This window comes from Peromyscus leucopus, chromosome 2 (assembly GCF_004664715.2).
Source record: "Peromyscus leucopus breed LL Stock chromosome 2, UCI_PerLeu_2.1, whole genome shotgun sequence".
NCBI lineage: Eukaryota > Metazoa > Chordata > Mammalia > Rodentia > Cricetidae > Peromyscus > Peromyscus leucopus.
In genome coordinates, this window is record NC_051064.1 from 120,801,264 (window position 1) to 120,813,068 (window position 11,805).

The 11,805-nt window shown below is 47.0% G+C and overlaps 1 protein-coding gene across 1 annotated transcript; it reads right to left on the reverse strand.

The window, feature by feature from the left end:
• Positions 1-6,153: 6,153 nt before the first annotated feature.
• On the reverse strand, positions 6,154-11,291 carry Znf691 (zinc finger protein 691). Its single transcript, XM_028886496.2, has 2 exons — positions 11,229-11,291; positions 6,154-7,619 (listed from the first exon to the last, which is right to left on the reverse strand). Exon 2 carries the CDS (start codon positions 7,608-7,610, stop codon positions 6,759-6,761), a length of 852 nt encoding a protein of 283 aa, XP_028742329.1. The 5' UTR covers positions 7,611-7,619; positions 11,229-11,291; the 3' UTR covers positions 6,154-6,758.
• Positions 11,292-11,805: the final 514 nt, after the last annotated feature.

The window sequence follows — 11,805 nt, forward strand, 5'->3', positions numbered from 1 at the left end:
ATGTCTATGCATCGTGTTTGTGTCTGTGCCCTTAGAGCCCAGAAGGGGGCGCTACTAAGAATCAACCCCCAGTTCTCTAGTATAGTTAACCACTGAGACAATTTGGCAGCCATATCTTCCTTCCTTCCTCCCTCCCTCCCTCCCTCCCTCCCTCTCTCTCTCTCTCTTTCTTTTTTTTCCCCTCGGTTTTTCGAGACAGGGTTTCTCTGTGTAGTTTTGCGCCTTTCCTGGAACTCGCTTTGGAGACCAGGCTGGCCTCGAACTCACAGAGATCCACCTGCCTCTGCCTCCCGAGTGCTGGGATTAAAGGTGTGGGCCACCACTGCCTGGCTTGCTTGCTTGCTTTCTTTCTTTCTTTCTTTCTTTCTTTCTTTCTTTCTTCCTTCCTTCCTTCCTTCCTTCCTTCCTTCCTTCCTTTCCTTCCTTCCTTCTTTCTCTCCTTCCTTTCTTACTTTCTATAAACAGAATATTGTCACCTGCAAATACAGGGTTTTATTTCTTCCCTTCTAATAAGTAAATACTTAATATATAGTCCAGGCTGGCCTTGAACTCACAGAGATCAGCTTGCCTCTGCCTCCCGAGTGCTGGGATTACCTGGGAAGTTGTGCTATATTTAAAAAGGGTCCCTTTCCCCTCCTCCTATCAAAAGGACACTATCCCCCAATATTTATTGTAACAACCTAGTCAAATCCCCAGAGGTGAGACTCACAGCTGTGTGGAGCCCTTCTACCGCATGAACTCTCCCAGCAGCTTCCGGCTGTCAGATTCTCCACACTTACAGCTCAGGTTTCCTACCCTGGCACCGGTTCCCACAGTATATGCTCCTGCACAGTTCTCTGTGCAGCCCTCTGTCTCCACGCTAGAGGCCAGGATGTGGCCTCTGACACCAGTTCTCTGTGGGTTTAAGGAGAACTGTTGGTTGTCCGTTTGTTCAGGCTTTACTTGTCAGGAGAGAATGAAGACTCCTAAGAGCTTTCCATGCAGTTTTCCTTTGGGTCAGGGTCTTGCTATGTAGCAGAGGCTAGTCTGGAACTCATGAGTGGTCTTTCTGCCTGCCTCCTGAGTGCTAGAATTACAGGCATGCACCACCACACCCAATATATTTCTACACAGGACTTGGCTTGGTAGGGTGTTTAACTGACATGCAGAGCCCTGGGTTTGATCTCCAGCACCACATAAAACCAGACAGAGTGGCATAAGCCAGTAATCCCAGCACTCAGGAGGTAGAGGCAAGAGGATCAGAAATGGAAGGTCATCTTCAGCTACATAATGAGTTTGAGGCCAGCCTGGGCTACATGAGATACTGTCTTAAAAAGAAAAAAAACTTAAATAAATAAATTCTATAGCAGAATTGATAATTTATAGAGCCAATGAAGTACTCTCCTAGAATGTGAGAGGCACTGAATCCAACCCCTAGTACTGAAAAAAAAATGAGTAATTTATATAGCACTATATTACAGTAATCTGTATTTATCTATAATTTTGAACTCACCAGGGATATTTATATTTTATGTTGTTGTTTTTTCCCCATTCAGCGCTGGCTGCTGGACTTAGGGCTTTGGGGCTAAGCTAAGCTAAGTCCCCAACCCCTTTCCTATGCTGTGTTGTTAGAAGTCTGAACTTGAGTATCCCTGCTTGAACTCAAGAACTTCCTGTACCTTTCTTTTCTTTTTTAAGTTTTTTGAGACAGGTTTTTTTCTGTGTAACAGTCCTGGCTGTCCTGGAACTCACTCTGTAGGCCAGGCTGGTCTCGAACTCACAAAGATCCCCTGCCTCTGCCTCCCAAGTGCTGGGACTAAAGGCTAGGCCACCACCAACCGGCTCTTTTCTTTTCTTGTTTTTGTTTTGTTTTTGAGACAGAGTTTCCTTATGTAGCCCTTGCTGGCCTTGACCTCACAGAGATCCACCTGCTTGTGCCTCCAGAGTGCTGGATTTAAAGGTGTGTGCCACCATGCCCTGTTGTTTTTGTTTAAGACAGGGTGTCACTATGTAGCCCAGGCTGGCCTTTACTGATGCCTACAGAGGGCTGGGATTGCAGGCGAGTGCCATCAAAGCAGGAAGCATTTCTCGTACATCAGGTCTCCCGCAGCTTTTATCTCGGAAAGTCTTCCTCCCTCCTCCACTTTTTGAAGGACACTTAGGACAGATGAGGTATTTTGTTTGGCTGTATTTTTTTCTTTTTCCTGTCAGCATTTTGAGTGTGCCACATTACTGTCTTCTTGCCGGTCAGATTTCTGCTATGAAATTTCGTCATAATATTTTGGGAGCTCCCTCCCCTGTGTGTAATAATTGTTTTTCTCTCAGTTTTCTTTATGACATTTGGACTGTAATAATTTCTCCGCATGGGTGTCAGATGTGCACAGCAAAGCACTTTCCTCACTGCCCTCCCTCTGGCCCATGCAGATCCTTTTGCTTCCTCAAGTCTGTTATCGAAACTCTCTAGTGCCGTGGTTCTCAACCTTCCTAATGATGAAGACCCTTTAATACAGTTCCTCATGCTGTGGCAACCCCCAGCCATAGAATTATTTTGTGGCTGCTTCATAACTACAATTTTGCTACTGTTATGAATCGTAATGTAAATATCTGATATGCAGGATATCTGATATACAACCCCTGTGAAAGGGTCGTTTGACCCCTAAAGGGTTCACGACCCACAGGCTGAGAACTGCTCTAGTGTATTTTTCAATTATTATAATTTTCCATTTCAGAATTTTTAGCTCCTTAAGGGTCCTCTCTGTGGATACCTTTAAGTTCTTCCTGCATCATTTTTTTCTGACTTTTAGTGAATTGCGTTCATACTGAGGAACGCCTTCAGTAATCAGCCCAGCTACATTCTGGGGTGTGTGGATCTTCCAATGCTTTGGAGGGAGGTAGGGTCTCTCTACATAGCACTGGCTGTCCTGGAACTTGCCCTGTAGACCAGGCTAGCCCAAGACTCAAAGATCCACTTGCCTCTGCCTGGTAAGTGCTGGAATTAAAGGTATGTGGCACCACATTTGGCTGGAGATGTCTTTTCTCATTGGAGGTGTTAGTTCATAATCTCTTACGCCCCCTGGTGTCAACTTCAGTCCTGCAGGCACTCTGGCACTACAGCAGCATGCTTCTGTTTGTGTTCAGTGGCCAATAGGCATTCAAATTACGCCAAATTACATGACTAATGTTTTTGTTTTTTTTTGTTTCTTGAGACAGGGCCTCACTATTATCTCTGGTTGTCCTGGAACTCTATATGTAGTCAGGCTGGTCTTGAACCCACAGAGATCTACCTGCCTCTGCCTCTCACATCCTGGGATTAAAGGTGTGCATATGCTGGGCTGCATGTCTTGAATTAGGGTAAACCTGGTCACACAGTTCAAGAAGAGAAGAAGTGGGAGGGACGAGAGGAGGGAAGGAGGAGGAGAGAGGAGGGGAGGGAAGGGAAATGAAACACAAGGGCTTTGCAAACTGTGTAAAGCGCTCTATAAATGCAAGGGAATCATCTGAGAAGTCTGCTAGTTTAAATTATTGAATTACATTTACTTTGTGTGTGTGTGTGTGTGTGTGTGTGTGTGTGTACGTACGTACGTACGTAGTACGCGTGCTCTCTCTCTCTCTCTCTCTCGCGCGCGCTTGCCACAGTGAGAATGAGGTCAGAAGGAAACTTAGAGGAACCAGCTTTCTCCTTCAACTTGTGGGTCCTGGGGGCCAAACTCAGGTCATCAAGCTTGGGAGCAAGCACCTGATTTACTTACTGAGCCACCTTTCCAGCCCATCTTCTATAGTTTTAGTTATAAGCACCAGGCAGTAAATTCAGTTCGTGGTCATGGCATTTATGGCCTCCATTATCTTGGACAAGCCACTGTCTCTGGCAGCCTGTTTCCATTTTGTGAAATATGGATACATATTTCATACATATCTCAGGGTGCCTTCATATGAGTGTAAAGTTCCTGGTATATCCCAGTGAGGCAGAGTGGCAGGATCCCCATCTGCTAGATTAATTCAAAGGCCATACCAATGCCAGCTCTGGTACCGGGATCACATTCTGGTAACTGAGCACGAATGAAGAGCATGCCTTATCCCCGAAGGCAGGACCCCAGATCAACAGAAAAGACAGGGAGGGGTCCTTGTATTAGATAAAGGAGAGCTGGGTGAACACTAAACTTCCACATGAGAAACTGCCATGTGAGGCCAGGCCTAAATCAGAGGACAGGAAACCAGGCAACCTTACTATCCGAGACCTAGGGACAAATCCACTGCTATTTATGGCACATCATCATCCTGGGTTTTAAGAATTTTCATATTACCCCATTCCCAATTTTCTTAGCCACCGTCATTTTTCCTAGCCACAAAAGTGCTCAATCAACAATCTAAAGTTTGAAAGAGCCTCATCTTGACACTGACTTCTGAGGGTGAAGAGGTCAAGGTTGTATCAAGAGGCTACACTAGCACCCACCTCTAGGCCAGCCTCTTTCGGAGGCTGGCAATGCACATGTGAAAAGCACATGGAATAGCTGCAGAGGTCGGCGTCTACACTGGTCCCACCACACACCCACAGGTTGACCTTCTTTCGATTGTTTCATCTCCTGCCCTTGAGTATCGAGGACTATGGGGGTCCAGCCCCTCGATAGTCCCCTCCCAGGGTCCGGGAAGACTCTACAACCAGCTGATAATTAATCTTTGATGAAATGAAATGAATCTATGTACACGAAACTCCTTAGTCCATATACTTTATTATTCTGTGACAGTTATAAGCTTATATTCTGCTCTCATATTTAAGTCATCTTTAGCCTGATTTCTCTCTACACTTGTCTGCGATCCCCTCTATGTTCTATCTTAATTCCTTCATCTAGTTCTGTCCCTTCTAGGTTCTCATCTATCTAGTTCTTTCCCCTATCAGCTCCTCTCCTGTCTCCTTCTCTCTCATCTGGCTCTTCCTCATCTTGTTCTTCCCCATCTGGCTCTTCCTCATCTTCCATCTCGTTCCTCTAGTCCTCTCTTTTAGCTCTTCAATCTAGTTCTTCCCCATCTCAGTTCGTTCCTCTCAAGTTCTTACCCATCTAGTTTTTCCATTCTCTTCTCTCTTCTCTTCCCTCTCCTGCCCTGGGAGTTCTGGTATATATACACTTACAAGCAGTATTTCCTTAGCAGTGCAAAGCCAGGCTTCCAGGGTCAAATGGAGGGGTGATAAGAATAGGCTTAATTGACACATCCGCCAGGCCTTCTCAAACAGGTAACCTGGATGCTTAAGTCTGTTCTTAGAGAGTACAGAGGTATCTCTGATAAGGTACTTTCCTCCATCCGGTGATGGACCTGGCCGGATGCTACCAATAATGATAATTACAGGGAGGCTTGAACTGGGAGTTCTGCCTGAGCATAGCTGTTAGCACAGAAGGTTATCTAAATATTCCTAGAAGTGGTTAGGTAAGTAGTTAGAGGTCTATAAAGTTAGTAAGGCTGTAAGAAAGGAGGGGTCTGAGCTAAATTGTGTAAAGCTATTACTTAATGTCTACCTGACCTAGGCGGTGTCCCCTTGTGGAATTTACCTTAAGTCAGGAGACTCGCCTGTGGGTTGTTATCACTGTTAATCCTGGGAAATTGGGTGACCACCTGGGCAATGTCTCCTTTAGTCCTTGAAAGTGGCTAAGGGAGATATCTGATTCCAGAGAAAGCCTTTCCTGAGGCTGTTCTCCAAATACCTGGAATGTTTATGTCCAGAGAGTGATCAGTCCACACTGTTAGCCCTTCTTAGGGAAAAGTCAATTGGGAAAACTATGAAGGCACACATGATTTTCATAACAGAATACAGCTGATATATAACAAGCCAAGTAACACCAAAAACTCCTTGGGATTTGGCTTCCTCTGGAGGAATTCCCTGATTCCTCCAGGTAGTGACTTTGCCATAACCAGCTGAGTTCTTATGATATTCCTGCGGCCCGCAGCACTTGAGGATTTCTGTGGCAACCAAATGAGGTAAAGAACGGCAATGTACAACCAACAGCCTAGAGTGGACATTCAATGATGCATCTCCTTCCCCTCCTCTCTGAAAGCTCCAGAGGCTCAGCCTGCTGTCCTTTCCATTTCAGAAGAGCCACCACCTGTCTCAGAACTCAACTCCTTTGCAGAAAGGCCGCCCCAGAACAATCTCCCCAGCCCCCCACGTCTCCAAATAAGCACACAGGTTCTTCTCATTGAAGTGTTTTACTGGTAATCACTGAGGACAGATGCAAGTTGGGGTGGGGAAGGTAGGTAACAAACACAGGGAGTGTGAGGGTCCCTGGATTGTGGATCCCTGAGGCTTCCTTCTCATTCTTACTGAAGGGCCACAAGCCTCTTCTCAGACAGAAGAGGCCCCTTCAACAGGAGGGCCACGCCTCCCGGCCTAGGGCTCTAGAAGTTGACATGGGATGAGGCACAGCAAGGGGGGGCTCACAGGCCACTGCAGTGTGTCTGAAGCTAGATGGCTCTAGAGGACCTGCAGGCAGTGACGCGTCTCTGGCACTTCCCACAAAGCCAGGAGACTGATGTCCCAATGATGAGAGCATGTCCTGAGCCTACCCCACTTCGTCCACCCCTGAGAAAGTCAAGTGAAGACTGGGCACTCGGATTTTTCAAGGTAAGAAACTGCCTGGGAGGAGGCAGGACTTCCTGATTGCAAAGGCAACAAGGGGCCATTCTACAAAGTGTAGGGCTTTGCAGTCCAGGTGCCATAGCAGGTGCTGACGGCCTCCTTCTCCTGTCAAGGTGGCCTACATGCTCTCCCTCACTCTTTACAGGGCTCCCCTTTAGCTAGAATCTTTCTCATCCTGCTCGCCCAAGTGTGTTTTCTGGTGTCGGATGAGGTTCGAGCTCCGGGAGAAGTGTTTCCCACACTGAGTGCACCGGTACGGCTTCTCCCCTCTGTGTGTTCTCTGGTGTGCACCGAAGTTGGAGATATCGCTGAAAGTCCGCCCACACTCAGTACACTCATAAGGCCTCTCACCCGTGTGGGTCCGGTGGTGCACCCCAAAGCTGGAGCTGTTGCTGAAGCTCTTCCCACACTCACAGCAGATGTAAGGTGCCGGCTCCAGGTGGGTTCGGTGATGGACAGCCAGCGTGGCACTCTGACTGAAGCTCTTGCCACAAATGTCACAGCGGTATGGCCGCTGGCCCAGGTGATCTTGCTGGTGTGTAGTGAGGTCTGAGCGCCGCCGAAAACTCTCCTGACACTTGGCACATTGGTAGTGCTTCTCTTCCAGGTGGATCCTCTCGTGACGGATGCGGTTGGAGCTTCGGGAGAAGCTCTTGCCACACTCTGAACACTTGTATGGCTTCTCACCGGTGTGGATCCGCTGGTGTGTTCTCAGGTTGGAGGTATTATTGAAGGTTTTCCCACACTGCACACATATAAAAGGCTTCTCGTCCGCCTCTGGGCCTTTAAAAGCAACGGGGTTCCTGGGGCCTCCAGCTCGGGCAGTGACTTTCTGCCATGGCATTTTTGGGGGTGCTCCTTGAAGACCCTTGGACAGGCTCACCTGCCCATGTTCCTCCCCAGATGCGATCTGGAAGTCCTCTGAGCCGTCCACTCTCCAAGGCTTCCCCCCTTCCCCTTCCTCAGGCAGGTGTGCTTCTGGACTCTGCTCCTTCTCACTGCCCATCTCTGAGCCCTGAGAATGAACACAAACGTTCAACACCTTTATTCCTTATGCCAGCCATCAGGCCACAGAGAATCTTGCATTCTGGTTGAAGCAATGTATAACTCCCCAGAATAACCCCAACTAACTGGAATACTTGTAGAAAGCCTTATTTACTTCTTAATTTTTAAGGGACAAACTCTCTCAGATATTTAAGGCTACCTACCACTAACGGATGTATTCTGTTCAGACTGAATGTCACTCTTCTTAATACCATTAAACAATGGCACTCTATAATTTATGTGTAAGTAAAGGTACTTCCATTTAGAGATGAATTCAATTTCTTCCTGTCAAACAGCCATCTATTCACTGATTCTGAAATGAACATAAATAACTAGAAGTAGTTACTTACAAGGCCCAACTCTGAATAGTCTTACTGCTCTGCCAGCCCTTTCCTCTCTACACCTTACCATAATCTACCAACTGGCTGACAAGACCTACTACAGCACTTGAGCTCTGTCTGTCATGATAGATCAATGCCAACTTCTGCACATAAACATCACACGGACTCATATACACACAGCTGCATTCCTATATGACATACAGCTATACTCACACCAAACACAGATATCAGCTATACATACTACATACACATTCATATCACACATACAACCAACATACTGACATCAGCCACGCAGACCACATACACATCCTGATCAGATACAGCCACATAAAATATACATCCCCACAGTGAACTAAAGAAGGCCAGAAGTATCTCCAGAATGCTTGTCATGCTCTTCCGTGTCTACGCTCACCCACAATTCCTTAGACATCTGCTGACTTGTGCCCACTTTGTCCTTACGACAGGATGTTATACTTTCTATTGTAGTAACTTTCTACAGCACCAGGCTGGGTGCTCAGTTGTTTTTTGGGATGAGAAAGTAAATGGATGAGAACTTTAATCTCTACCCCTGTTGACTCTACCTAGAACTTTAGGATTTATATACAAGGAGCTATGTGGCCTCCACTAATTTCTTTTCTTTTTTTTTTTTTTAAACAGGTTTCTCTATGTATGGCTGTCTGGAACTCTATGTAGCCCAGGCTAGCCTTGAATTCACAGAGCTCCACCTTCCTCTATCTTCTGAGTGCTAGATTTAAAAGCATGCACCACCATGCCCAACTGTACACTCTCTTTTAAAACTGCTAAGATCATATTTTACCAAGTCTCTATCCAAGGCTGAGTGCTGGGTAAAAATAAGAGTAATTAAGGTTGCCGGGCATAGTGGCATATGCCTTTAATCCTACCACTTGGGAGGCAGAGGCAGGCAGATCTTTGTACATTCAAGAACTGCCTGGTTTACATAGTGAGCTCCAGAACAGTCAGAACTACATAGTAAGATTCTGTCTCAATAAACATAAAAACAAACAAACAAACAAACAAACAAATGGAATGCATTGGGGACTGGAATGTTGGCTCAGTGGTTAAGAGCACTTGCTGCTCTTGCAAGAGGACCCAGATTCAGTTCCCAGTACTCATGTCAGGCCACTCACAACTACTTATAGCTCCAACTCCAGGGGATCTAACGCCCTCGTCTGGTCTCCACAGGCACCTGCACACATGTGGTGCACATACATATACTCAGGTGCACACGTACATATACCTTTTTTACACTGAGGTGGGAAAATGACTCAGTAGGTGAAGGTACTAGTGACCAAGCCTGAGTCTCAGCTTGATCCCCAGGACCTGCATGAAAAGAGGCAAGAACAAACTCCTGCAAGTGGTCCTCTGAACCCCAATGCACATCATGGCAAGTATACACACACACACACACACACACACACACACACACACACACACACAGCGTAAATACATGGCATTTTTCTTTTTAAATAGTAAAATGATTTATGGTTGGACTATGGGACCAATGAGACTGATTAGCTATGGTTAAAGCACTTGCCACGGAAGCCTGACAAGCTGAGTTCAATGCTGGAACCCACAGTAAAGAGAACTGGTCCTGAACGTTATCCTCTGTCCTCCATATACCAGCTACAGTGCTTGGTGTGTGTCCCTCCCACAGCCACCCCAATAAATAATAAATAAAATTTTAAAAAAGATTTAAGATTATGGTTACCACTCTCATAGTTATGATACAATAGAATGAAACAGATCATGAAGACGATATGGAACATTAAGTTCCAGGGAAGAGACAGTGCCTCAGCCACATCTGTACCCATTCTTCATGGCCCAGCATTGCACATGACACATGGCACAGGAGTCAATAATAGTTAACGTTTTCTAAAGGTCCTACAAAACATTAGACCTGGAGCTGAGTATTCCATATGCATCATCTCAATTCATTTGTACAACTATTCTTTTATTTTCTTTCTTTTTTTCTTTCTTTCTTTTTTCAGAGGCAGGGTCTCACTATGTAGCTCTGGCTATCCTGGATCTCACTCTGTAGACTAGGCCAGCCTCTGCCTCCTGAGTGTTGGGATTAAAGGCATGTGCCACTATGTCTGGCTGCACGATTCATTTTTCATACTTATTTTAGAAATGATGAAACTGAAACTCAGAGAAATTAAATCACTTGCCCAAGAGCACACAGTGATTGAAAGGCTATACTCGGACAAAACTGAAGCTTATACTCATCACTCGAAAGCTGAAGTTTACACTAGTACTGGAGGGAGAAAAGGAAGAAGAGAAAAAGTGACACAGCAATTAGGACCACACAGAGACATTTCTCTGAAGAGGGCAGGGAAGCAGCTTCATGGAAAAGGTGGTATTCGAACTATGACTTGCAAGATGGATGGACGAGCAAGACCAGGGCTGGCAGGAACAGGGAGGGAGTCCATTATTGACTGAAAAGGCAATGCAGCTAAAATACAAGGTCAAATTCACATTGCACTTCAAAGATCTGGGGGAGAAGGGGCCTGGTGCATATTGGGTTTTCTTCCAGTCTGGGGCAAGTGTGCACAGGAGAGGCCAGTTCTAAGAACAAGCCAAGAAGACGGGGCTTGGTGGTGATCACAAATGATGAAGGATAAGAGCCTGGATTAGAGGGGAGATGCCAACCTGTGGTCTGAAAGATTAAAGTTCCAGATCTGGGCACAAGTCAAGGGCATCGCGGGTAGCTTGGAAGGGCCAGGGGCAAGGTGTGGAGAATAAGGCGCTACCTAGCGGGTCAGAGATGGAACATCAAAGGAGCCAGAGAGTCAGAAGTGGTCAGGGAGACGGGACAAAGGCTGCACAAGTGTCCAAAGAGGCCGAGTGGAGAGGGCAGGGGAAAGTTGGAGGAGTCAGGGTACAGCGTCCTGGAGGGCAGGAGCTGGGTTCAGAGACGTCGATGGGCTTGGGGCTGGAGGTGGAAGAGCCCAAGGGGCGACCCTAGAGGCTCGGTGTATGGGAGGGGCATGGAGCGGTCCAAGGCCAACAGTAAGGGCGGGAGGGTAGCAAGGCTGGGCCGTCCGAAGACTCGGAGAGGATCACTGCGGAGGAACACACAGCCCCCGGTGGCCTTTGGAACCCACGGAGCAAAACAGCAGCTTCCAAGCCCTTTGCGAGTGCGAAGGGGCCGCGCTCCAAGCGCCCCGCGCGTCGCGTCCGCCTCCCCCCCACGTCACCTCAGCACAACCGCGACCCACCTCACTCTGGCAGCTTGGTCAGGGACAGCGCCGCCTCGGTGGGCGGGGAAAGGAGCCGGAGCCGGAACCCAGAGAGGACCCGCCTCTGCAGCGTCGGGATTGGATTCTGGGAACATCCTTCCTCTCTATGGCCAATGAACATTGGTCTAGGGCGCGGCATGCTGGGAGTTGTAGTCCCGAGGTGGTTTGCGCCGCTGAAAACATTTGCCCACTTCAGAACACAGCTGTGAAGCTGTCTTCGCTTCTAAGGTCATCAGGTTTCTTTTCTGTTTTACTTTTGAAATGGCGGCCCTCGATAGAAGCCTCGCACTTCATTTAAGGTTTATAGTTTAAAATTAAAAGAGCATATACCTGGAAAGAAGTTTAAAGATAAGTATTCTGATGTCTTTGTCCAAAAAGCCAAGTGTCCACGTCCAAGGACTGACCTTCAGCCAGGTCGGCCAGTGGCCCAGCACAGGGATTTTCTGTATTCCTGCATGATCCTCTGTTAACCCAACACTGTCATCAGTCTGGATACAATAGACCAAGAAAGTATTCAAAGCTGCATTTTTTTTTTCCTTCGGAGCTGAGGACCGAA